The 27,506-nt window shown below is 37.2% G+C and overlaps 1 protein-coding gene and 1 pseudogene across 10 annotated transcripts in view; both read left to right on the forward strand.

Annotated features, from left to right (window-relative positions):
• The window catches only part of Bdp1 (B double prime 1, subunit of RNA polymerase III transcription initiation factor IIIB), a 134,905-nt gene that overhangs the window by 83,922 nt on the left and 23,477 nt on the right, over positions 1–27,506 (forward strand). For 6 of the 10 annotated variants that reach the window (XM_063258326.1, XM_063258324.1, XM_063258322.1 and 3 more), the window contains 12 exons: positions 1,016–1,226; positions 2,736–2,875; positions 5,831–6,035; positions 6,399–6,589; positions 7,710–8,094; positions 9,835–9,954; positions 14,283–14,319; positions 15,090–15,182; positions 17,582–17,801; positions 18,783–18,934; positions 23,107–23,257; positions 23,472–23,646. In XM_063258326.1, the coding sequence (XP_063114396.1) occupies positions 1,016–1,226; positions 2,736–2,875; positions 5,831–6,035; positions 6,399–6,589; positions 7,710–8,094; positions 9,835–9,954; positions 14,283–14,319; positions 15,090–15,182; positions 17,582–17,801; positions 18,783–18,934; positions 23,107–23,257; positions 23,472–23,646 (2,080 nt within the window). Of the gene's footprint in view, positions 1–1,015; positions 1,227–2,735; positions 2,876–5,830; positions 6,036–6,398; positions 6,590–7,709; positions 8,095–9,834; positions 9,955–14,282; positions 14,320–15,089; positions 15,183–17,581; positions 17,802–18,782; positions 18,935–23,106; positions 23,258–23,471; positions 23,681–27,506 lie in introns of all 10 variants that reach the window. The other 4 variants (XR_010050552.1, XR_010050553.1, XM_063258328.1 and 1 more) reach the window with 2 other exon arrangements.
• LOC111757206 (small ribosomal subunit protein eS4-like) lies at positions 23,688–26,964 on the forward strand (annotated as a pseudogene).

A 27,506-nucleotide genomic window follows, 5' to 3' on the forward strand; every position in this document is an offset into this window, starting at 1 on the left:
CTGAAATAAGAAAGACATTTCTTTTAGATATTTATTTTTATTAAACTGTGTTAGTGTCTTTTAAATGAATATCAAGAATTCTTGGTTTATTTTCATACATATGGCAGATCACATGAAATAGAAAATCAGATGGAATTTGTTTAAGATTCTGTACAAACCAGTTAACTTAAAAAAATATATATTACATACATTCTTTAGAAAATTTGTAAAATTTACAGAGCATAAAATTGATCATTTTAACCATTTTTACATGTACTGCTTGGTGGCATTAAGTGTATTCATATTGTGTAGTCTTCACTATTGTCCATCTCTAAAACTTTTATTTTCACAAACTGAAACTCTTGTTGCCACTAAATGTTAGCCTTCATTACTGTTTTCTGGTAACCATTAATTTATAAATTTTGCTATTCTAGATAACACTGTAAAAGTTTATTACATTTTTAGAAATGAAATGACTTATTTCATATACTGTTTTTGTAATGAAAAAGTTATTTCCTTGAATAGTAAAACAAAATTTTCATAGTAAGAGAAGATTCAAGTTATATAATTTTGTAGTGTTGTCAATATTTTACAGTCAAGCTCTGTCTTAGTTACTTTTCTCATTGCTGAGACAAAATACCTGACAGTCAAAGTTAAACAGGCAAAGTTTTATTTAGCTTAAAGTTTGCAGAAGTTTCAGTTCATAATTGGCTTGCGTGCAAGGCAGGTGACCTGGCACCAGGCATTGCAGAGGAGAAATAGTTTATGATGAGAAGAAGGTAGCAAAGCAAGCAAGGAACCTCCATAGCTTTTCATATCCGTTATGTATTATCCAAGCTCCTTAGGGCAGGTAGCACTCACTCCCTTAATCCTAGTACCATTGGTCCTAGCATTGTACCATGAATCAGTTCCAGTGTCATATGCTCTAGATCTAGCCATCTCTGCAAAAGCCCTACCTGGACCACAGAGGCTTTGGGGGGACATCTAAACACAGCTGTAATAAACTCCCTCTCTTTCTTCCTGTCTTCTTTTCTAGGGTTCAAGAGATAAACACTTTCCAACAAGACATGAAGGAAAATGTTACTCAAGTGGTTCTCACAACAAGGGCCCGACTACAGAGGCCCAGGCCAAATGTAAGACATGCTCGACATAGGCAAGTAGTAGAAAAAGGTGAAGCCAAAGGAATGATTAAAGATGAAATGACAGTGCTACAAAAACATGAAACTGACAAGAAATTGGTGGCAGTGGTGAGTTGTGTAACTAAACTTTAATGCATAATAAAATATCAGGTGATGGTTTAAACTTGATTTAGAATAGCATAATGTGACATTTATTTTCCTCAGTGAATACATAGTTTATCTAAAATGTTTCAGACTGACTATCTTTTGTGCTGGGGATTGAACCTAAGTCCTTGAGCATGTTGGGTGAGGGTCCTACCACTGAGATACATGTTAGCTTTGTATTTTTTTCTACCTTATAGTAAGTAAAAAGTAGCTACATTTGTTGAAGATCACAGGATGGTAATAGGAACAGGGAGAAAAAAAGTGAAGGGAAAAAGGAACTTGAGGGCGAAAGGAAAAAGGGATTCATTTGTGAAAGTGAAAGATGAGGTGAGTTTTCTTTTCATGAGAAAATTACAAAACATTTTTAAAAAAATAGATTTTTGCATAATTGATTTTATAAAAATTTTCTTTTTTTTAGTGAAAAGTGATTTTGTTTTCTCCTAGTGACATCATTTGTTATGAAACATTTAATCAGTACCAAATAATATAGTAAATGACCGAAATCTCACCACCCTCAGAACTCTTTAAAACCCACTAAAAATCCTTTGCATCTTTTTTGTTTTGTGGTGGAGGGGATTGAATGCAGGTTCTACGTTTTGTTTTAGAGATTCTTGATATATAGTTCAGGCTGGCCTTAAACTGACTTTATAGCCCAGGCTGGCTTTGAACCTGCAGTTCCTTTTGCCTTAGCTTCCTCAGTGCTAAGATTATATGGGTGTGCTACCACACTCAGTATTTTTCTTTCTTTGTTTCATTCATTGATTCATTGATCCATTCATTCTGTTTTATTTCTATTTTGTTGGTTTTGGGAATTGAATCCAAGACCTTGTGTTTATGTCTAATTAGACAATTTTTGTACCCTTAGCACAGACATTTAAAATTTTGGGTTTTATAATTGTGATAATCATTGCAACTCTGTCTGAAGTCCTAGTTTGACTTTCCTAGGTGAGGTCTTTCTATTTTTAAATTTTTTTGGTGGTGGTATAGGAATTGAACCCAAGGTTTTCTCACCGGCTATGTTTTTACCTCTTTTTATTTTTCATTTTAAGCAAGATCTTGCAAGTTGTCCAGAGTAACTTTGAACTGATGATCCTCTTGTCTCAGCCTCAGGGAGTTGTGATTATAGGCTGTACCACTGCTCTTAGCACTTGTTTGAATCTTAATTTATTATTAATTTTGCTTTTTTGTTTTGAAACATGATCTTACTGTGTATTCCATCTGGGCTTGAACTCATGGTGATCATTTTCCCATGTGCTGTGATTACAGGTGTCTCCCACCTTGCCTGCTGAATTTTAATTTTAAAAAACTACCTGGGCTGGGAATATTCCTTAGTGGTAGAACACATGCCTAGCATGTGTAAGCCCTGCCCTAGATTCAGCCTTCAGCACCAGAAAACTTTTTAATGATTGGAATATTTTAGGAAGATGTTTTGCTATTTTTAAAAAATGCTAATGTAATTTTTGTCTTTTTCAGTCAAATTCTCAAATTGAAACTGAAATTGAAATTGTATCCTCCAAAGTTTCACAATGCAGTATGGATGAAAATCAGAGTCATGAGGTCCTTGCAGAAAGCCTACATGTTAACAAAAAAAAAATCTCAGGTGAAAAGATGAGGTGAGTTTTCTTTTCATGAGAAAATTACAAAACGTTTAAAAAAATACAGATTTTTGCATAATTGATTTTATAAAACCTTTACATCTTAAAAGTTTTGTGAAAGGATAATGATTAGTTACTTGTGAGTTATTTTAGGATGTGTGTGTGTGTGTGTGTGTGTGTGTGTGTGTGTGTGTGTGACAGTATCTTGTAGTTCAAGTTGGCCTTGAACTCACTATGTAGCTCAGGCTAGCCTCAGTCTCTCAGTGGTTCTCTTGTCTCAGCCTTCCCCTTACTGGGGTTACAAGTGTGGCCACCAGGGCTAATTTTTATTGGCGGGGTACTGGGGATCAAACTTATAGCCTTACACTTGCCAGGCAGGCATTTACGCTACCGAGCTAAAGCCCCGGCCCAACCAGGACTAATTTTAAATCTACTTCAGTTACAATAAAAATTGCATGCCTGGTTTATTCATTCTTATTCTGTCTGTCTTGTCTCCTCATTTCCCTCCTCTTTCTTTCTCCATTTTTCTGTTGTACTAGGGATTGAACCTTGAAGCGTGGCACTGTGCTTGTACCCCCAACCCCGTTGTTAATTTCTTATTTGAAACAGAATATCTCAAAGGTACAGGTTTGCCCAGGCTTGGAATTAAATTGTAATCTTCCGGTCTCAGCCTCTTAGGGTTCTTTTTTTTCTTTGAAACACTATCTCACCATGTAGTTCAGTCTGGCCTTGATCTCCATTCAGGATGGTCCCAAACCTGTGGCAATCTTCTTTTCTCAGCCTCCTAAGTGCTGGGATTACAGGCATGTGCCACCATGCTGGGCTCTTTTTGGATAGGTTTATTGATCCATCTGATTTACTATACTATCTTTGTAGGATACTTTCTGTTTTTCTTTTTGCAATACCAGAGGTCGAACCCATGGGTATTCTACCACTGAACTAGTCCCTAGCCCTTTTTATTTTATGTTGAGATAGGATCTTGCTTACGTTGCACAGGCTGACTAGACCTTGTGATCTGCTTAACTCAGGCCTCATTTGGGCTGGGATTACAGTTGTGTGACACCACGCTTGACTGGTTACTCCTAATTACTAAGTGTGGATTTATTTTCTGAGTATAATGTAATCCTGTAATTATATAATTGAGTAATTCTGTAATGCTACTGAAAAAGAACCTTATACATTCATTCATTCATTTCATAAACATTTGTGTTCCCTGTGTGGCAGGCCTTGTTCTAGGTGCTAGTAACATAGGGCTCAAAATCAAAAATTCGTGCCATTGTGAATGCTATATTTGAATTGAGGGAATACATTATAATTGAGAAAAATAAACTGAGTAAGTAACTAATGAATCAGAGAAAAATAACGTGATGGGGAGGCAGCACCATTGGAGGGAAAAGTGAAGAGAAGTGAAGATAAGTCCTGGGGACACTTCAGGGAGGGAACGGAGTCCCTGGGAAGCTCATGAAGCTCCGGAAGCCCTGGACCCGTGAGGAGCCACACACATGCAGATGCCAGTGGCTGGAGAGAGAGAGGAGGGGTGGGAGCGTGTGTGAGCTAGAGGCCCAGGACACAGAGGGGAGACCTTTGAGGGTCCTTGGGAGGTAGCTGGTCTTTTTTTCTCTGGAGTCAGTCTCTTCTTTTGCTCTCTCCTACAGTTGTCCTGGAGGGTTTAAATGACTCAGTCTAGGAGATTTGTGACTTTCAAGTAGCAAATTGTCATGGTATATGAGCAGTATTTCCTGAATGAAGCTATTCATGTTTCAGATTGTTATATGCTCAGCCTATGTGTTTTTTAATGAGAGATTTTTTTAAAGAGAATTCTATTAAATTTCCTGTACAGCAATTAAATTTCTACCGTTTCACTTTTTCTAGATCTTCAAGTTTATTCTGTTAGCTTTGCTGTGATTGAGAACTGTCTTGGTCTAGTTTTAAAATTAGTTTAACCTTATATCCAAAATTTGTTTTCTCTCTTTGACACTGGACCTAAGTATATGTTTTATTCTTAAATATCTTTGTGGACTTGCACTTGACTCGTACTTCAATTGAGTATAACTTGTTTTGCCAGTACATTAGCTTGCATTGGAATGTATTAGCCAGTGTCATAATTGTGTTGGAACTTGGCGTGTGCTGCGTTGGTGCTTCATACTAGTTGAGCTTAGTTGGTTGGTACATTGCAAATGTGCTAATTGCTTTCTTTTCTAGATGTTTAGTTAGAAATCTTATTAGGATTAATTCTTAATGTAGGTCTTACAGAGAACTCAAATACCCAGCTTTGTGTTATTTAAACTTCCTCATTCAGATCTTTGCCAGCTATTAGAATACTGAATTTGCAGGAAACCCTAAGATGGCTATTTGGGTTACTTTGGGAACCTTGTTAAAGCCTTGTCTTTATCTGATTTGGCAGATATAGATCAGTTATAAAACAAATTTTTCTGTGAAGTGTTTTGTTGTTGTTGTAACCCAGGGCCTGACCATTCTGGTGAGCTTTCAGGCTTTTGATAAGATATACTTTTTATCCTCAGGCCACTCTTTAGCAGAAAGATGAAGTGGTTATGACCATGGTACTTTGCCTTGTGCTGTGGAGTCTAGTTAAAGGTATTTCTTTAAAGTGCCATTATGAAATCCATTTTCAGCTACTGGCATTCAGTTTTTCAGTGAAAATTACTTAAAAGTAACATGAAACCACACATCAGGATAAATGAATGAAAGTAAAGAAAGAAGATTAATGTTATTATAAAATTATTCCCTGGACTTTCCAGAAAATGGAAGCTTTTATATTCTTCTATTCATGTCAGCAGTGCAAGGTGTCATTGTACATGTTTGGCTTTATCCTGAATTTATATAGATGTAGTCCTTTGAACTTAGAATTGATTTGTATGTAAAACAAAATTTTATTAAAGTTTGATTTTATAGCTATTACATCTACAAAGAATTCTTATATTGTTCTTCAACATGATTTGTTCTTCATTTTAGGCATGAAAATCAGCCATGTGTTTCTAGTCCAGCATACTTGATAAGAAGGAAATTCCAAAAGCCTAAGCCCGATTTGGGAAGAGCCCGCAGTAGAAAAGTAGAAGAAGCAGGTATAGACAAAGGCCCAGCAGATCAGAGTGTAACAAGTAAACCAGAAAATAATTCAGTGCACCCAGGAAATCCTGACACCCAGCTCCATCTAAAAGTAAGTTTGGAAATGTTTTTATGGTTAGAGAGCTCTGTTTTGTTAGGATCATAAAGAGAATAAAAAAAAAATTACTAAAATAAGTATTTTACATATGGGACATTACTAAAATATAGGAAAATATTATAACTTTTCATGGAAAATTTAGTCCTTTTTTTTGTTATTCTGGAGATTGAACCCAGGACATCTGAAATGCAGAATAAATGCTGTGCTGCTGGGCTACAGTCTCAGCCTGATTCTCATGACTGAGAATCATCACTTACATATATATGAAAACACACGAGATTTAGGCCAAACTGCTAAACCACATTATCACAGAGATTATTTTTATGGTAACATTAGCTGTTTCATTTTATATTTAAGGAAGAAGCTGAAATTGTGACATCTGCAGAAGTTTCAGCAAAAGATTATAAAGGTTCAGAAGAGTCCATTTTGGCCGAAAAAGATGCTCAATTAGAAGTTGCTGGACCATCAGAAAGTATTAGAGAGGAAACTATACAAGATAACTCTGTGTCTTCAATCGTTGAAGAACAATATTTCAATAAACTAACAAGGTAACATTTTATTTGCCAAATACCAAGAATAGGAAATAAAAACCACTGATTCTTTTTTTTTTTTTTTTTTGTACCGGAGAATGAGCTCATGACCTCACAGTTGCCAGGCAGGCACTTAAAAATCATTTATTTTCATGTCCTACCTAACATGCTGATCAAAAAGATGATTTGTGAATATAAGTGGAGATTTTTAACGTGTTTCTTTTTTAATTTTTCTGTTTATTTGCAGCAGTTTACTCTTTTCCTTGTCTTCTTTGTAAGATTTTTCTTTTCCAGGTAGAAAATTTCTGGGTGTTGAGTCTATTAGAAGTGAGCAACAACCTGACCAAAGATTAGTATGCATTACCTATGTAGAGTGCTAGTTTGAATGGGATTACAAACACAAACGATGCCCGGCATCCATACTTTTCAAAGAAAGTGGGAAGGAATCCGAGCTCTAAAAACCATTGTGGCCTGGGGGTGTTTGCTTAATATGTATAAAGCCTCGGTTTGATTGTTAGCACCACAAAACAACAAAGGTAAAACAACCCACCAGCATTGATCTAATTTTCTATTTCTCCCTTTGTCTTTTTTTTTTTTTGGTGGTACTGAGGATCGAACTCACAACCTTGCACTTGCCAGGAAGGCACTTATCCCGCTAACCTAAATCTGCAGCCCCTGTTTTTCCCTTTTTCTTTTTACCCAATCCCTTTTTCTTCTAATAATTTCCAGGTTTTTTTTTTTTTTTTTTTGTCTTTTTCCTTTTTATCGGTACCAGGGATCGAACTCACGACTGCCTGCTTACAAGGCAGGTGCTTATGCCGCTGAGCTAAACCCCCAGCCCCATAATTTCCAGTTTTGCATTTATCTTATCTCTACCATATTATGGGAGAAAACAGCCCAGAATTAAAAATGTACTCTGAAAACTCTGTAGAAAATTAAGAATTAATTCTGAGTGACAAACTTAAGCACTAAGCATAATTCCTTCCGTATTTTCACAACCTATGTTTTTTTAAAAGAATGGGTGGTAAGAGTATTCATTTTAATGACTGAAACTAAGATTTCACTGTAATAGTTTGATTTTTGTTAAAATTCTCATGGTGCATATGTAACTATATTGTTATTTTGATTAAATATCCAGCAGTCCACAACTGTTGAAAGAATCAAATTACTCTAGAACTGCTCTAGATGGAAGATCAGTGAACTCTGCTTCTCGGAGTGAGGTAGATCATGGAGAAAGGAAAATGCAGAGGAAAGTCAAAGCCAGTGTCACCAAAGGGCGTGGAACCAAGCGAGCACGTGTTAAGACCTCCAGGAAGGAGCCGCGGGCTCCCAAGGCCATGCTAGTGACTCTTCGGGCTTCCCAGGAAGAGGATGATGACGATGCTCAGGATTTTGAATCTGACTATGAAGAAGAGAACTGCCATCTTGCCCCAGAGGAAGTAAACAAAGCACCAGTGTTTGTCCCTCTTGGTCTCAGATCCCCTGAACCTGTTTCTGCTCAGGTTGAGGAAACAATGGAAGAGGTAGTTGGTTTTCGTTAAATACTTGGCACTTTCTTGTGCTTGGTTTTTTCTTCCTTTTTTAAAGTGGACCATCATTTTTTCTCTTTGTGATTATTAGAATTTGAAGAGTTCATTCTCTAGTGATCGCTACAAACCTTAAATTGTCTGGGGCTTCACTTAAGAATGAGCATAAATAGGTCTGTGATTAGTATTAGCCAGTACTTATAGCCCAGGTTCATCAAGAGCATCAAAATAAAAATAATGACAGAAATAGGCTAACACTTCATCTGGAAGATACTTAATCTACTCCTTTCATTCTTTCCTCTCAATATTGGGGATTGAACCTAGGGCCTTCACAATGGGCTACATCTCCACCTCTTTTTGGATTTTAGACAGCGTATCCCTAATTTGCTAAGTTGCCCAATTTAGACTCAAACTTACAATATACTCCTGCTTCGTCTCCTAAATGCAGTCATTATAGGCATCTGCCACAATACCTGGGGGCCTATTAGACATTTGCAAACATTTTCAAATCTGAGGAAACACAAAACACCTAAAGTTTTTCTATAATAGCGTATTTTTTTTTTTAAGGTGCGAGCGTTTATCCAGGACTTTGCACATACTAGGCAAGTACTTTGTCAGTGAGCTATATCCCCAGCTCTTATAATAATAATAATCTTTAGATTTATAATCTTTTCAGACTTGATTTACTACTCATAGTTTTTACTGAATTGGGCAACCTTTTTTTTTAAACTCATCTTTCTGTTAATAAAGGAATAAGAGCTATACTTTATTGTGTATATTTTAAGACTTAAGTCAGTATATTTTTAGTTCCTTGAATATAGGGTCTTTTGACTTGTAGGGCTGTCAAATGAAGAGTATGAGTGAATGTGTTTCCGTGGGTATCAGGAAACATGTATAATCAGGCATGGCAGAGCATACCTTTAGTCTCAGCACTGCAAGTTCAGTGTCAGCCTGGGCTCCACAGTGAGTTCAAGACCAGTTAGAACTACATAGAAAGACCTTGTCTCAAAAAAGAAAAAAAACTTTTTTTTTTTTTTTTGGCAGTGGGGTGATAGGACAATTCCCCCGCCCAGTACTGGGAATTTAACCTAGGGCCTTCCTCAGCCCTCGTTTTTACTTTTGTTTTGAGACAAGCTCTCACCAAATTGCCCATGCTGGCCTTGAACTTCTGATCTTCCTTGCTCAGCCTTACTACAGTGCTAGTATTCCAGGTATGTGCCGTCATGCTCAATTGTGATGAAATCTTTTTGGGTACTTTAACTCATCTTGTTACACCATTTAGTACAGTGGATAGTTTGGCTAGTATGTGTATTTCTTTTATATTGTAATTTCATGGAGGCCAGGATCCAAGCAGGTCTTACTTGACTTTGTGTCCTTATATCCATATTCTTCTTCTTTGTAGGGAGCACTTTGTAAATGACAACAGAAGGAAGAAGTAAATTAGAGCAAAATGGGGACAAAATGAGGAAAATGAGAAATGAAATGCCAGGCCCAGAGAAAATTAACCTTAGAAAGTTGGATTAGTGATTGTAATAGGTGCAGACCTCTTAAAAACTAAATGTTTTACTTTTGCTAATGTGCTATAACTGGAAGTGCTGTATTTCAGTGCTCTGATTTTGCACAAATGCGGATTATTTCTCACATTTAACATCTCATTATACTGAATGTGGAAAATGAGGTTTTGTTTTACTATTTGTAGAATTGCAAAAAGGAAACGATAAAATTTTATTTTGACAGCTTGAAATAACGGTGAATGTTGCAGATGTCGGATGTGTAACTGTTGTTGAACATCAGCTCTCAAATGCAGATGTGACTATTCAGAAACTAGAGCAAGAATGTAACTTGAATATGCCATTTGTGAGTATCCATTGTAATTTTTTATTCTTTTAAAAGACTCCAGGGTTATTTTGATGCTTTTAGTTGACAGTTTTTAACTAATTCCTCTTATGTGGGATATGTTCCTATGAATACACAAATGGTACATTTTAGTTTGACTTGAAAGCATTGGGGGTGTGTGTGTGTGTGTGTGTGTGTGTGGTGTGTGTGTGCTTAGAGTTTTTACCATCCCCATAGACTTTTACACCAGAATTATATGATGAATATGACTTAAAATATATTTAGTTTCATTGTTTGATGCTCTTTCATATTTGATATGAAGACAGAATCATAAGTTTTTACAAACACCTCTATTGAAGTACAATTTAGACACAATATAATTTATGCATTTAAAGTGTGAAGATGAAGATTTTTTTTTTTTTTTTTTTTTTTTTTTTTGTCTTTTTCATTTTTATCGGTACCAGGGACCGAACTCACGACTGCCTGCTTGCAAGGCAGGAGCTTATGCCACTGAGCTAAATCCCCAGCCCCGAAGATGAAGATTTTTTAGTATATGTAGAGTTTTTCAAGCATTACTAGTTAAGTTTGGAGCACTGTCTCAAAAATTCCTAACATGGTGGTGCACCTTAGCACCAGCTGCTTAGAAGGCTGAAGCATGAAAATGACAAATTTGAGTCTATTCTGGGCAGTTTACCAAGACTGTCTCTTCAAAGTTAAAGACATACAGGAAAAGGCCTGGGAATGTGGCTTAGTTCATTTCCCAATACTGCAAAAGAAAGAGCGAAACTCCACAAACATTTTCAGTCGCTCCATGTTCCGCTTTGAGATTTCCCCAGGCCAAGGGAAGCAGTTACCTACTTTTGTCTAGATTTGCTTATGTTGGACATTTCATTGAAATGGAGTAATAAAATACAGTATTTTGTGTCTGACTTATTAATGTCTTCAGTGTTTATTGATATTTAGCGTGTTTCAGTATTTTATTACTTTTGGAGCCAAATTATTTGCTACATTCTATTCAGTCATCTACTCATGGACATTTGGGTTGTTTTCTATTTTGGTCTGTTATAAATACTGATGTGCAACCCTTTGAGAGAGTACAAGTTTTCAGTACTCTTGGATACATTCCTAAGAGTGTAATCGCTAGGTTATGTGGCAAGGTTAGTTGTTTTAGAAACTGCCAAACTGTTTTCTAGACCAGCTCAACCATTTTACAATCTCAGCAGTGTGCGAAGGTTCTTATATCTCCATGTTTGCCAGTACTTTTTATGTGATATTTTGGCTCTAGCTATCTGTTCAATTTGGGATGAAGGCATGTCTCATTATGGTTTTGATTTACGTTTCCTTGATGATTAATGATGTTGTATTCTTTCGTGTGCTTATTGGGCATGATTTTTGGAGAAATGTTCATTCAGATGTTTGCTTATTATTTATTTGGGCCATTTTGTCTCTTTATTAAGTTGTAAGAATTCTTTATATTGTCTAGATACAAATCCCTTATCAAGTACAGATACTGTATTTTCTTCCATTCTTTGGGTTATCTTTTTGTTGGTTTCCTTTAAATCACAAACATTGTTAATTTTGATAATGGTCAACTTTACTCAGTTTTTCTTCAGTTGCCTTTTTTTTTTTTTTTTGGAGATGGTCTTGCTATTAACTTTAGGCTGCCCCTGAACTTACTATGTAGCCCAGGCTGTCCTCAAACTCAGGGTAATCCTCTGCCTCAGCCTCTTATATGGAATTACATGCATGTGCCATCCAAGTGTTTTTTTTTTTTTTTAGTATTATCTAAAACTTCTTTGCTATATCCAGGATTCTAAAGTTTTTCTTTAAGAGGTTTGTATTTTTTCTCTTTGATCTACTTGAGGCTTTCATTTTTGTTTGTTTGTTTGGGGTACTGGGAATTGAACTTAGGACCTCACACTTGTCAGGTATTGTTTTTTTTTAGACAGGGTCTCGCTGTAGTTCAGGTTGGCCTTAAACTCACTAGCCCAGGGTCTTGAATTCATAGTGGTCCTCCTGACTAAGCTTCTTGAATGCTGGGAATACAAGTGGGCACTATCACTCCTGGATGGAGTTAATTTTTTCTATGTCGCATAACCTCTTTCTCCAATTTCATATTGGTGATATTGGGACTGAACCCAAGGCCTTTACACTGATCTATAGCTGTAGCCCCTTTATTTTTTGAAACAGGGTTTTTCTAGTTGCCCTGGCAAGATTCAAACTTTTGATTCTCTTTGTCTCAGCCTTAGTACTGGGATTCCAGACCATGCTATGGTAAACTTTATTTGAAAAGATTTTATAAATGGCATTGGCACTCTTTAAAAGTCAGTTGACTATGGATGTATGAATTGATTTCTGAGTTGTTTTGTTTCATTGATCTATATGTCTGCCTTTTTACTGGTGATGATGTATTGGTTATTGTTGTATTGCTAAGTTTTAGGGTTGGGAAATTTGATTTCTCCTTTCTTTTTGGCCAGATTATTTTGGCTAAGTAGGTAATTTTTAATTTGGTACGAATTTTAAAGTCAGTTTGTCAGTGTCTCCAAAGAAATCAGCAGGAATTCTAATTATGATTGTATTGCCTCTGTAGATTGGTTTTGGAGGGTACTGCAACCTCCTATCAGTGTTGAGACTTATAATCAAAAGTCTCTGGTTTGTGATTCCTATAAGACTTCTCTGTTAGTACCACTGCATTGGAATGAAGCCATCACAACTTTCATTAACGTGAAGGCATCTGGCATCTTTCATCTGGGATTATAGATTTCTGCAAGTCACAAATGGACTCATTCTTACCACCTCCCTTTAGTACTGGGAATTGAACCCAGGGCCTTTTCACTCACACCGCTAACCTGTGTTAAAAATTTTTTAAATTTTGAGACGAGTTCTTGCTAAGTTATTTAGTTGCCCAGGCTGGGTTCAAACTTGTGATCTTCCTGCCTCAGGACCTCAGTTCGGGGATTACAGACATGTGTGCCAGACCTGGCATCGGTTGTTTTCTTAGTTTCATTTTTGAATTCCTTCTTGGAAGTGTATAGAAATATAACTGATTCTCGTGTGTTAGTTTTGGATCCTGCAATTTTGCTGACTCATTACTTCTAAGAGTTTTTCAGTGTATTCCTTAATGTATTCTATATATTTAGTATTTTTATATCATCTCTAAATAGAGATAAGTTTACTCCTTTCGTTACCAGTTTATCAGTTACCAGATGTAACAAAATACCACAGACTGGATATCTGAAAACCACAGAAATACATGCTCTTCTAGTTCTGGAGTCTACAAGTACAAAACCACATGTGATACAGCGCTGGTTTTTTCTGGAGACTAAGGGGGAGAAGAAGCCTTCTAGCTTTGCTGGGGTTGCCTATCATCTTTCCTTAAGGCACTACAGTCCCAACCTATCCTTATTGCCACTTGGTGTTTTCCCTGTGTTACACCTTTGTTTTTCCTTTCAAGGACACTAGCCATATTGGACCAGGGATAACGCTAATCAAGTATTGGGGCAGGAGAAAGAAATAACGATAAGTGAAAGGGAGATAAGGAAATCCATGATTTTAAAATTGTATTTTAAAAACATTGCAGTTTAAGGTAGGTGTCGTGGCACATGTTTGTAATCCTAGTACTCAGGGATGCTGATGCAGGGAGTTTGAAAGTTTGAGCCCAGCCTGAGCGACTTAGCAGTTTAGCAAAACTCTATTTTAGAATTCAAAAAAGGGGCTGGGGACATGGCTCAATACAAAGGTGCTGGGCTCAATTGCAGTGTTTCTATGGTAGATGACAAATATGAAGCATTCAGTGAATATTAATTGAATATTCACTGGAGAAGGCCATGATCTGAGGTTTTGTGTTTTGCCAGGGCTTTTTTCTTTCACGTCTTCTCTCCTGTGTTTTATTACATACTAAACAGATTAATGAGTTATATAGGTTAATGAGTTTCATTTTTTTCAGGCTTGTACATACATATAACATGCTCTAATCATTACCCTGCATCAGTTTACTAAATATCAGGTTAAAGCTGCCTAGTAGTGTAAAAAAATTTGGATTTTTTTTTTAGATTTGTTTTCATTGGATAAACACTGGCAGCAGGTTTGACTATGGTAAGAAGGATTATGAATGTAGAGAAGTAACGAGAGTTGAATGTATGTACATATGACTAGAATTATACTTTGCATATAAGAAAAAGCAGAGATGAAGTTACTTCTTTGCTTGTTTCTGAAATTTTATGAATTAAATAGGCTTTATTATTGCTAACTAAAATATATAGAAAGTGTGGTAAAATGTAGTACTTTTTGAGAAAGGGACTGTGTTTAGGGAAATTATTTAACACATTACTTATCTTTTCCTCTTTTAGGAAATGACCACAGGTGAACACACCCAGGATGAAGCAGGTAACTTTTTACATGGAAGCTACTAAAACTGCTTGGTTAGCACTAGCACAGTGCTTTAGCAGTGAATTAGTTTGGACATGAATCAGTTTGCTGGAGTGTTGGATCCAAGGATTCAGCTATTGAGTAAATAATCCCTGTGTTAAACTTGGTACGTTAGGTACCTTCCCACTAGGGATAAAAGATCTGACATGTGTAACTGATAGGAGGAAGGATTTATGGAGGAAGAGACTTCAGTCCAGGATGGGCTGACTCCAAAGCAGGGTCATCATGGTGGAGGGGTCTGGCAGAGGGAAAGTGGAGAGCTGGAGAGGGAGAGCGGTTGGGAACAAAATACACCCTTTCAGATCCTCCTCCTCCAGCCAGGGCCACTGCCTATCAGCACTCAGCAATGAGCTCATCAGTGGGTACCTCTATGAAGGAATACAGCATCCAATGATTTGCTCACCTTCCAAAAGCTCCAGCTGTGAAGATAGAAACCCTTTGGGGGACATTTTAGACAAAACCATTGCACTTGATGTGAAGGTGAGCCAAGTTAAATGTATTTTTTAAAACATTTCATAAGTGTTTTTAGCAGGTGAAAGCCAAGAATTGATGATTTTTTAATTGGTAGTATATAAGCTGAACAAAACACCACATTTGTAAGGGAACAGTGTACAGAGAATGGTGAAACCAATGCTAGAAAAAAAGCCACCTGAGTTCAGAGTCTGTTTTAAGTAAACTCATTTTCATACTCCTTCATCTGTTTCAATGCTTCTGTGTTTCTTCACAAGGTCCCAGTGATGGAAGCACGGAGGCAGCCATAACCTTACTCACCATGGGAGAACTGGTACTGCAGTCGGAGATGAGCACGGAGCAGAATGATGGTAAGAATGGAAGACAAGGCTGCCAAAGTGAAACCTAGAGTGTAACTGTTAAAAAATCATTTCTACACTTTGAGTTGTAAGCCGTATTTTTTTTTGGTACTAGAGATCGAACTCACAACCTCACACTTGTCAGGCAGGTGCTTATACCGCTGAGCTAAATTCCCAACCCACATAAGCCTTTTATATTTGAAATTATCATCACTGTTTTTTGTAATCCTAAATATTGAGTTTAGTTGGGTGACAAATATTATAATCCCAAATATTGAGTTTAGCCATCGAAGTATTGTAACCCTCTTTCTAGTTTTCCTCACAATCCCAAAAGTTGTATTTGTAATCCCATTGAGATGTTATTGGAATCCCAGCAAGTTAATTCCAGTCTACCACCACCAATGCAACCCACAGTGAGAATAAACACACCAAGACATATTCCAAGTTAAGGGCAGCCGAGGGGTCCTAAGTCCAATCCTTATGAGGACATGCACACAAAGGCCTTGATCCTAGGCCTCTTCCAGAATTTATTATCTTGTGAAGAAGGGGGGTGGCTCAGGAGTTAGTGACAGTGAGGATGGTGGGAATTATGTGAGTAACTTGAGCTGGCTAGCCAAGTGCAAGAATGGATCTCTGTAAATTGCAGAGATAAAGATATGCAGAAGGATCAATTTATATAATCTAATTAAGGTAGCAATGAAATTGTTTTGGGAGGCTGTTGCTTTAGTTTCTGATATGCAAACTCTTATGCCCTGGGGAGTCATACATAGCCTCTTTACCTTGAGGCTCATACCCAGTTGACATTCCTATTGGCTCTAACTTCTCTCATGCTCATACCCTGTACATACCATGTACAGAGAACACTGTGCAAGGGAACAGGACTGTCTGTTGGTTTTAGAGATTACATACTAACACATTGGCTAGCCTTATTTGTAATGCTTAGAGCCAATTAAAGAGAAAAAAATTACACTAGCCAGCTTTTTACATATCGGTATAAGGAAATGAGTCTCCAAATAAAGTCACAGTAATAGTTTTGCATTCAAAGTGAGTCACTGGAGTTGTCTCCTACAACTGTTGTTTTTCTAGAAGACGTAATATTTGTGCATGATTCACTCATTATTTTAGCCCTGTTAGATGTACCCGCAACCAGGGGCTGGGGATTTAGCTCAGCGGCATAAGTACCTGCCATGGAAGCAGGCAGTCATGAGTTCGATCCCTGGTACCGATAAGAATGAAAAAAAGACAAAAAAAAAAAAAAAAAAATTCCCATAGATGTAGCTGCAACCATTTTGAGATAGTAAACATGGTTTATTAAGAACAATTTATATTTATGGAATAGTTGATCGAGCGACTTTCCTACTTTATCATAAACATCAGTGGTTAATTGATCATTGATCATTTTATGTGTGTGTTTAGCAAAGGAGTTGCTGCTGTTTGAAATAGTCTTGAGATTAGATGGCAGATACTCTATGAGAGACTATTAGAGGCCATTGAATAAGTGTCCTATTTTGATAGTGAGGACACAGCCAAAAAAGATGTGGCTGCCTGGACTTTTAATATATTTGACTGAGTTAGAAGCTGTGATTCTTATTGTTAACTACATTAGTTGAGTAATGCTAGTTGTACAGTTGACTGGTAATAACTGACCTGTCATTCTATCATCATTTTAGTTGTTAGAGCTTTATTTTTGGCACAGTGCTAAGGATTGAACCCAGGACCTCATCCTCACACATGCTAGGCAGGTGTCCTGCCCATCTCAGCCACATGCCCAGCCTTCATTGATAAAGACTTTTAAACTCGTGACCATGCATATCAAGAAGGTCTCTGATTTGCATTGTGTAGTTGCTGCTTTCTTAGTGTTTATCAGAGTGAAGGCCATCGTAGATCTCTAGAAAATAAAGTGCAAGTTTTAAAAATTAGTAATTGGAGGCAGGCCTATCTTGAAATCTAGAGTTAAGTAGTTAGTTTCTGTAAATAACAAAGGGACTTATTTTTGCTTTTTATGTTTCTTCTTTTGGTATGGGGAAAGAAACCCAGGGCCTTTGTCCTGATCTACATCTCCTGCCATTTTGTTTGTTTGTTTGTTTGTTTTGTATTTTGAAACAGGGTCTTGCTAAATTGCTCAGGCTGGACTTGAACTTGCCTCAGTTTCCCAGAATGCTGAGATTACAAGGCATGTTCCATTATGCTCAGCTTAATTTTTACTTATGATAGAATGATGTTTTAGTCTTAAAAATCAAGCTCATTACAGGCCAACTTCAAGACATGAAATATGAATTCATAAATAGTAGTAAACTTTGCAGCCAAAAAAGGAACATACAGGATGTTACATTTATTGAATGTTGAAGAATGCATTTTATTTGGATTTCTATTCATATTGCCTCAATTTTAATTTCCTATTTTTTTTGCAGTAGGAGTATGTATATTTCCTGATGATCATTCAAAGGATAAAAGTCATATTTGTTTTAGCCCAGATAATTTAAGTCATAAAATTGTTCATGAATGTCAGGAGCTTTCTTCATCTGTCATTAATACATCTGCATCTGAAGAAAAGGAGAGTGTATCAGAGGAACAGAATACTAAAGAAGAAGTTGATTTAAAGGAGAAAGCAGTGGAGAGCACATCAACCAGGTTTTATTTTATGTATTCATGCATTTAGTTTATTTTTTAAACCAGGTTTTAGTATTCAATTAATATACTTAAGTCCCATCTCTTTAGTCTGTAAATTTGACTATTTTTAATGTTAGTTTAAAATTGGCAAAGCAGACTTCTTACATATTAAATTAAGGATTTAGATCATAATGGATTAATGATTTGCCTATTAAAGTTATACAGTGGTACCTTGGTTCATGAATTTGATTCTTCCATGATTCTGGTTTCAACCTGAGTTGGACGATAACTGGATCAAATTCAGTGGTTAGGTTCAGTTTTGACCTTAAGGGGAAATTTGATTTTGTTCTTGTCCAGTTTGGTTTGTGACCAGAATCTTGGAGAGAATTATGTGAGCTGAGGTACCATTGTACACTGTTTTTGTAAGTCTTTGAAGCTTTAATAAAATCGATTTATATAAATGTACTGTTTCATAAATATGGTCTAGAATTTCAAGAAGTATTTTACTAAAAGTATTAGTTACTTTAATTTATTTTTTGATAACCAAGAGTACAACTTACAACCTCATGCTTGCCAGGCAGGCACTGTGTCATTGAGCTGTATCCTCAGCCCTAGTGGTTATTTTATTTTTGAAAAAGTTTTTTATATTAGTTTATTTTAGTATTAAGCAGTACTTAACTGAGCATGGTGGTGCATGCAGGGATGCTAGAGCAGGAGAACCCAGCTTCGGCAGTTTAGTGGTTTAGTGATCCTCTGTCTCAAAATAAAAAATAAAAGCACTGGTGATATAGCTTAGTGTAGTGGCGTTGGGTTTAGTCTCCAGTACTGAGGGAAAAACAAAGTAAACTAAAACTCCTTGGGGCTGGTTGTGTAGCTAAGTGGCAAAGAAATGAACATGAATGTGGCCCATGATTGGTAGCCCAGGGATAGACTGAATGTGTCAATGTTAGAAAGAGAGAATTTTTGCTTATCTCTAAATTTCTCTTATTTCTTCACTTCTAGGAGTATAGCTTCTAAAGTGGAGAGTGATTTGCAAATAAAAAGTACATTCACCAGGCCTGAGCTGAATCTTGACGCTTTAGTGACCAGCAGGGTTGATGCTCTTCAGGAAGTTTCTAGTTTATCTGAAAGGGAAGAAGGGGAAAGTCAAAAAGGTAAACTTTGTTGATCTCTTAGAAATTATAAAATTACTTTGGCACATGAAATTGTCTTGCCATTTCAAAGGAGCATTTAGTTGTTAAAATTATTTTTAATTTTAGAAAGTTTGAGATACACAAAAGTGTAAAATAAGCTGTAAAATAAGTTTTCATAAATCCAACGATTTCAGTGATTGGAGTGTTTGCTATATTTGCTATATTTTAATGTGTATATGCTGGTATGTGTATATACTTGAATACTCAAGCACATCTCTTAGAAAAGTGTGTGTATGCAATACCTGTGGAAACAGTAGGTTAGTTCCCAAAAGATAGGAAATTACAAACTCCTTTTACTTGTCCTAGCCACCCTTGTCTCCTCTCACTTATTGTCAGAAACCACTATTAATGGTCTTTTGTTGTTTTGTTATTATCTGAGGATTAAAATTAGGGCCTCTGCATTCAGTCATGTATTTCTAGCCCTTTTTATTTTTATTGTATATTTCCCAAAACATTTTATGTATGTGTAAACATCTAAATGATGGTGTGTATGTACATACACCACACACACACCCACATTTATATAAACACGTTTATACATGTATGTTTCCTTTAGGAAGAACAAGTAGATGTATACACTGTAGTGTACATATGTTCAGTATCAGCTTCATAATTGCACAGCCTGGTAACCATAATTCATGGTAATACATTGTACAGTATTCTTTAAATGTAAAAAGAAGAGATATTATGTGCTCTTATCATAAAAATGCTAACTCTTGAGTTAATGCATTTGTTAATTTAGCTAGATGTAGTTATTCTGTAGTGCGTGTACAGTCATACTTTGGTACTGCTGTGAAACTCATGGAATTGGGGTGCATTTTAATGTGATGTTTTTTGCCCTGGCACTTAGTGCTTGTTTGGTACTTGCTGCAGAAGCAGGAACCTGTTAGAGTCCCTTTTCTCATACATTTTACCCTTTCCAGCCAACATAAGTTGTTTGGTATTCGTTGTTTTTGGTGCTCATCATGCCTCCCAGAATCAATGAATAAAATGTGCATAGCTGGCAGTGGTGGTGTACATCTGTAATTTCAGCATTAGAGAGGCTGAGATGGGAAGATGACTGTGAGTTTGAGGCCAGCCTGAGAGTTTAAGAATAGCCTGGCTTACAGAGAAAGACCCAGTCTCAAAAAAACAAAATAAAAACAAAAATGCCAAGGTACTACTATGTAGTTCAAAACATGTTGTACACAATGAAGATACACGTTTTATGTTAGGCATGATACACACCTGTAACCTCAGGACTCTGGGAGCCTGAGGTCAGAGGAATCCAACTTTGAGCCCATCCCAGGCAACTTGATGACTTGGCGAGACCCTCCTCAAAATAAAAATAGAGGAGGTTGGGAATGTAGCCCTGTTCAGTGTGAAGGCCCTGTTTTCAGTTCTCTGTACTGCCCTATTCTCAATGCAGATTATCTGCTTGCCTGCCTGCCTATCTATCTATCTGTCTATCTACCAGATTTATTGTACAGTCCACATACATCTAATCCATCCATTTAGGGAGTGTAGTTCAGTAGTGGTTATTGTTTCAACTCGTGTTGCCATCCCATTATCACTCTGTTTTCTTTTAACCCTAAGCAATCACTGACTCACTGTCCATAGAGGTGTTAGGGTGAACGTTTTAAGTACGTAGAATGCTACAACATACCTTGAGCTTGTCTTTTCCTACTTAGCATAATGCTTTAATGGTTCATCCTAAAACATGTCCCAGATACTTTGTTTTATTGTCAAGTATTCCATTTTGGTTATATTTTTATACTAGTGAGCACATTGGAGATGTTTTTAACTGTTGCTATAGTGAATAATGTTGTTCAGAACATTCATGTAAGTTGTTATACGATGGTGCATGCCTCTACCCCTCAGCACTTGGAGGTTGAGGCAGGAGATTTTTTGAGTGCATCTGGGAAATGTAGCATCATATCAAGACCCTGTCTTAAAAAAAAGGGATGAGGATGTAGCTCAGTGTGAAGGCCCTAGGTTTAAGATCCACCCCCTTATATAATGTTTATGTATACATTTTTGTGTGGCATATGTTTTCATTTCTCTGGAACTTATACCTACAGGTTGAATTGCTTGGTCATATGGCAGTTTTAACCTTCTTTTGTGGGAGTGTTTTGCATCAACCCATTGCCTCGAGCAGGCTAAGTGCTCTGCCACAGAGCTACATTGCGTATCTTATCGAGGGGCTGTTAAATGTTTTAAATCTGACTTCCACAAAACAAACGTCTCTTTTGTTTTTATGTGCCAAACAGAATATTTTAAAAAGAAATGTTAGGAGATCACAAGGTTAGGTTGTATCTGAAAGCCTAGCAAGACTCTGCTACAAGAATGGGGAAGAGAGAAGAAAGGAGAAAAGGAGAGAAATGGGAGAGGCAGAGTAGCCACTGCTAAGTGCCCCTGGGTCTCATCCCCCACTAACACAATAAAGGAATATTGGGCTCTATTTTATGTTTTTACTAGCAATCTTGAGTTTCAGTTTCTCTAAAACTTTGCAGATATTTTTTTTTTCTTTTTCCTTACCTTTTCCTTTAGAGCTGTCTTGGTGTAAAGGTGAATTTCACTGTTGTGAAACTTTTTTCTTTGGTACCAGGGATACCTGGTACCAAACTCGTGACCTAGTGCTTGCCAGGCATGTGCTTACTCTGGCTGTGCTAAATCCCTGACCCCTGTGATGGAACTTTTTCTTTTACTGTTCATATCTGTGGTACTACAGATCAAACCCAAGAGTATCCATCCTATCATTGAGCTACATCCCAGGTGCCTGCTCTTTTTGTTTACTTTTTATTTTGAAACAGATTCTCACTAAATTGCTCAGCCTGGCCTCCAATTACTGATCCTCCTGCCTCAGCTTCCCGAGTAGCTGGGATTATAGGTGTGTATCACTGTGCCCAGGTCATTGTGGTTTTGATTTGTATTCTTTAAAGTATATCTTGTCATATGCTCATTTCTGCATCTTCTTTAGAAAAATATCTCTTGAATTGATGCTCATTTGTACATCTTCTTTAGAAAAATATCTTTTTGTTTTAATTGATTCATCTTTTTATTGAGATTGATGTTTTATGGTTAGGAATATAGTTCAGGGTCCTGGATTTAGTCCTCAGCACCAGAAAAAAAAACAAATCATAATGCTTTAGCACCTTCAGTTGTTTTTTTTTTTAAGATAGGGTTTTGCTATGTAGTTCAGGCTGGCCTTGAACTCATTTTTTGCCCAGGTTGGCCTTGGCTTGCAGTGGCCCTCCTACCTCAGCCTCTCAAGTGCTAAGATTACAGAAGTGTGCCACCACACCTGGCCATTCGTGTTTTGTTTTTGTTTTTATCTTGTAGTGTTTGGCATTGAATCCAGGGTGCTCAATCATACAAAGCAAGTACTCAACCAAGGGACCACATCTCAAACCAGACCTTCTCTGTGGCACTTGCTATCATTTTTAAAAATGACCTGCCTATATAGTTACATAAATCTCTTTAGTCCTGCATTCTTTTCCACTCTGCCTTCCTGCCGAGAGCCCTATGGTAATAGTAAGGGCAGGGAAAGCTATGCAGACAGCATGCTGTCAGCATGAATTACACCCATGCTTATATCAGCATAGTGAGCATCAGCATTCCCATTTTGCCTGTCCTGGTTTCTAGGATCCCTTTCATCCAGCAGTGACTGTGGTACTGTATGCAGATACTGCATGTTGATTATTGTTGTCCCTTGAACAGCATCAGGAAGCTCTTGTCTGAAGGTTCAACTTCTTTATAAAAAATCTTTCCTTCCCCTTTGTGATGTTATTGTTTGGTTTACAGCTCCTTTCCCAAAACCTTTGTGTATTTACCTCTAATGTTCTTGTAGATGTGAATTTTTATTATTACTACTATTACCACAAAGTAGGGGTATAGTTGCTAGAGAAGCCAGAACTGAAATATGTTGTGTGCACAATTCATTAGTCATCTGTTTCACTGTTGGAATATCTCAGTGTCGAGAGTTACAGTCTGTTGTGAATACATTGGGTTTTGGATTTAGGGAAGTTTGGAGGCGTCATTGCATTGCTGTCTGTTGTAAGAGGGAATGTGTTTCTTTTTTGGAATGTGTTTGTAATACGGAGATTTTAGTGGTATTATTTTTAAATACATCTTAAGTATGTTTTTTATTTAAGAAACTGAGAACAGTGCTTCCAAAGCAATAGAAGTGGAATGTAAGACCCCTGGACTAGTCATGACAGCAGAGAGTCAGGAGCAGAACCAGTTGGCATGTGCGCAGGATATCAGAGTGACCAGTATTTCACAGGAAGGAAGCCCAGCCAAAAGGTAAGAACGGAAAGGAAGACCCTGGGACTCACCTGTAGTTGTAGGCTCTGCCTGTAAGAATTTGATTAAAAAAAAGAATTTCACTGAATTGAATATATTTTATAAGCTCAAAACCATTAAGTTAGGTAATCTCTGATGCACCTAGCTCTAAAAGTACTTCCACAGTTGTTAGCTTGATTTCAGATAAAATACTAATAATAATACTCTGTTTTAGAAATGAGGATCAAGAAGAGAGCTCTCAAGAGGTTCAGATGTTGCCAGTTGCTCCCATTTTTCCCTCTGAGGCAGGGCCCCCCACACTTGTTTCCAGTCTCGGTGAGAATTCTGTTGAAGAACCCTTGATAAAGGATGCTAAAGGAGACAGCAGGCCCACTCTTCATGCACCAGAGGTAAAAGAATGTAGACTGTCACAAGGGTTAGCAGGTGTGTCTTCCCACTAAAACAAAACTTTAAAGTATAATTTTCATGTGCTAAACTTTACCCCCTGTCTTAGGTGTATATATGCTCACACATACATTCATTTTATTTTAGTTTTTTACTTTTTGGTATTGGGGATCTAATTCAGAGCTTTGTGCCTGTTAGACAAGTGTGCCATTCTATAAGCTTTTACAAATAGAGTCTTGTAGCCAGTACATGAACTGTTCATCAGAGCAATCGCCAGTGCCCTTTGATACTTGCCTTTCTCTCACATCAGCTCCTAACAGTCACAACCCCATCCCCCTGTAGCCTTACCTTTTTCAACAATGTGTATTGCAATTGAATTTTAATTAAATACGTCTTTAGTGTCTGGAACATAGAGTTAAAAAAACTGTTATCCAATTTTATTGTAAAATCTTTCAAAAGCAAGTTTTTCTTCAATTAGATTTTATTGGCACATTTTAGATATACATAATGATCACATTCATCAGAGAATTTGTACCTGTACATGGTATAACTTATTTTACCTCCCATACCCCTACTTTCCCTTTTGCCCCTCCTCCCCTTCCCATGTTTTTGTTTAAAAACAAAAAAGCTTTGTTTTTATGCTTTCCTTCTTATCTCTCACTTTTTAAAAAAGTTTTTTCCCTTCTTTCTTTTCACCCTCTCTCTTCCCTTGTTCCCCTTCCCGTTTGAACATTTTCTTCCTGTTTCACAATACCGTTTCACATTTTGCTCCTTAGTTACACTTTTGGTTTTTCACACCAGAGAAACAATGTAGTATTTTCACATGTGTCTGATTTGTTCCACTTACGAGTATGGTCTCAAGGCGCATCCATTTCCTGGAAATGTCTTGAATGTGTCCTTCTTTATGGTAGAATAGTATTAAAAAACCCCCACATCTTCATTTACCAGTTTATGGGCATTTCGGTCTACAAACTGTGGCAGTATAAACATGGGTAAGCATAGATTGCTGTGGTGTGATGCTTTTAATTCTTTTGGGAAGACACCCAGGAGGGTGTTTTTGAGACATGGTCTTGCCTTGTGGCTCAAGTTGACCTTGAACTCACTGTGTAGCCCAGGCTGGCTTCAAACTTGCGATGATCCTCCTGCCTTAGCCTTGTAAGTGCTGGGATTTCAGATGTACACCATCATGCCTGGCTCTAAAGAATTATTTTATATGCAGAGAATTTGTTTTATACTCAGAATGGTATGCATGTCTTAACCCTTCAAAGCAGTGGGATATAACTTGTGAGAGATGGAGAGTAAATGAATTCTTAAATTCAGTTTGACAGGTGATACAGAGAGATTTAGACAAGACTCTGTAGTAGTTGCCTCCTCTCAGATTAATTAATCTTTGGGAATAAGGCCTAAGCATTAATATTCTCTTTAAAGAGTTCCCTGGGCCCATGAAGCAGCAGGGTGGAGAAGTGCCATGCTAGGAGCTTTGCACCAGGAGGGAAAACAGTGAAGTTGATGAGAACTCAGCCATGGCTTGTGGTTCCAAGAAACATCTAAAGTGAATGACATCGCCCAAGAATTGGGTGCTGGATAAATTGACTGATGTGTTTGCTCTTCATTTATCCATTGGTCTCCACAAATTGAGAGATTGTCCATCTCTCACCATCTTCCTAAGGAACAGACTTATTAGCCTTCTGGGGGTGAAGTCAAGATTTGTATGCAATGCTTCATTAAAATCAATGGCAAAGTCTGAACAGTGTAAGCCTTCTCTGCTGGCTTTATGGGTGTCACTAGCGTTCACAAGACAGGACAGCATTTCCATATGTCTACAACTTGGAAGGGTTGTTTTGCTGTTCATTGTATTACACCTGAGCAAGTCAAGTATAAGTTGAGCAAGGTGAGAAAGATCTTTGTGACTACCAGAGATACCCCTCGTCTTGGTACCCATGATGCCCGCACCATTCACTGCCATGACTACCTTACCTTGGTGAATAATACCTTCCAGAGTGATTGGTGTCCAGCAAGATCACTGATTCCATCAGGTTAGACACTGGTAACCTGTGTATGGTGACCAGAGTTGCTAACTTGGGAAAGATTGGCAACAGAGAGAAACATCCTGGCTCTTTTGATGTGGTTTATGTAAAACATGCCATGGCAACAGCTTTGCCATGTGGCTCTCCAAGATTTTCTTTACTGACAAAGACAGCAAGCCATGGGTTTTTCTTCCACAGGAAAAGGAACTCATGTCATAATTGCTGAAGAGAGAGATTAGAGGCTGGCGGCCAAACAGAGCAGTTGGTGAAATGGTCTATAGGTGACATGATGGAGAACACTCAGTGCTTAATTAAAGATACGTAGCATGGTTTAAAGAAAAAAAAAAAAAGAGGTTTACTGAGTGAGAACATCCTTTAAAGAACAAGTATAAATGAGTGGATTAAAGGGAAACAAATACGAAAAAACAGGTGTGAAGCAGCACATGTTTGAGATTGGGTATTGTTATGAGTGGAATGTAAATGAGAAAAAGGATTAGAGATGAAGTCAGAAAGATGGCCTGTAAACCAGGCCAAAACTGTAATCCATCCCAGCACTTTGAGTGGCTGGTGAGTAGCAAGTTCAAGTCCTGTCTAGACAAGTTAGTGAGACCACGTCTCAAAACAGGAAAAGAAGAGGGAATGGGACTGGGGATGTGGAGTATTCCTGGGGTCAGTCCTCAGTACCACAAAAACAAACCAACGAACAAGCCCAAAAACACAAAAGAAGAAAAAAAGTGGCTTCCAGACAGACAATACAAAGATTTTTAATACTTGCTAAGGAGTCTGATAGTGTCCAAAGTTATGAGACCTCGAACCCCAGTGTTCTAACTTTTGAAATAATTTCAAAGAATCAGTTGTACAAAGGACTCTTCCGTATTTTTTCTTTGGATTTGTTAAGTAAGTGTTAACACTAAGTCTCATTTGTTTTCTACCTTGCCCTCTGACTTGATGGATGAACGGATTGATGGATGGGTGGGTGGATGGATTCTTAGAAAAACCATTTGAAAGTTGCAGAATGAACCTCCTAAATACTCCTTTGTTAATAAGGGCAAGATTGTTTTTTTTCCAAGAAGTAATAGCCCTTTTTTCACCTTAAGATTTACCATAGCATTTAGCATTTGTTCACTAATATTATTTAGAACACAGTTTCCATTCAGGTTTCCTCAGCTGCTCCAATCATGTCCATTATATCCTAATTTAAAAAAAACTTGGGACCCAATTGGAAGTATCACCTGGTATTTAGTTTTCATGTATTTTTACTCCCTTTAATCTAGGTAAGTTCTTACTTTTTTCTGTTTGTAAACTTGACATTTTAGGCAAGCCTATTCTGGTCCACAGTTTGTGTTTTTTTTTTTTAAACTGGCTCCTTATTGCCTTTAGTTTTTGGACAAGATTACTACATAGGCGATGTGTTTTTTCTAATGCATCACAAGACATGCAATGTCAGCTTGTTCCATTATTGCTGTTGTTGACTTGGCATTTGGCTAGAATAGTGCCTGCCAGATCTCTCCATTATAAGGATGTCTTTTCCACTTTGTGTTAGTAAATTGTCCAGTGAGTCCCAGCAACCAGTTACCCAGTTGTTTTGGTATCCATTGATGAGTCTTCCCTGAATTGTTGTTTGCAAAATGAAAGTTAAAATTATAAGCATTAGAGAATTACCATAAATTTTGCTTTGTGGGAAACAGTGTTAATAGGTTTTATTTATTTTATTGTGGTCTTTGGGATTGAATTTCGGACCTTCATACTGAGCTATTTTCCTAGTGCCACCTCCTCCACTTTAGTTTTTTTTTTTTTTTTTTTTTTTGAGATAGTCTTGCTAAGTTGATAAACTGCCC

This window comes from Cavia porcellus, unplaced genomic scaffold (assembly GCF_034190915.1).
Source record: "Cavia porcellus strain 051 isolate PalLab524CR breed Dunkin Hartley unplaced genomic scaffold, mCavPor4.1 scaffold_11, whole genome shotgun sequence".
In the NCBI taxonomy this organism is placed as follows: Eukaryota; Metazoa; Chordata; class Mammalia; order Rodentia; family Caviidae; genus Cavia; species Cavia porcellus.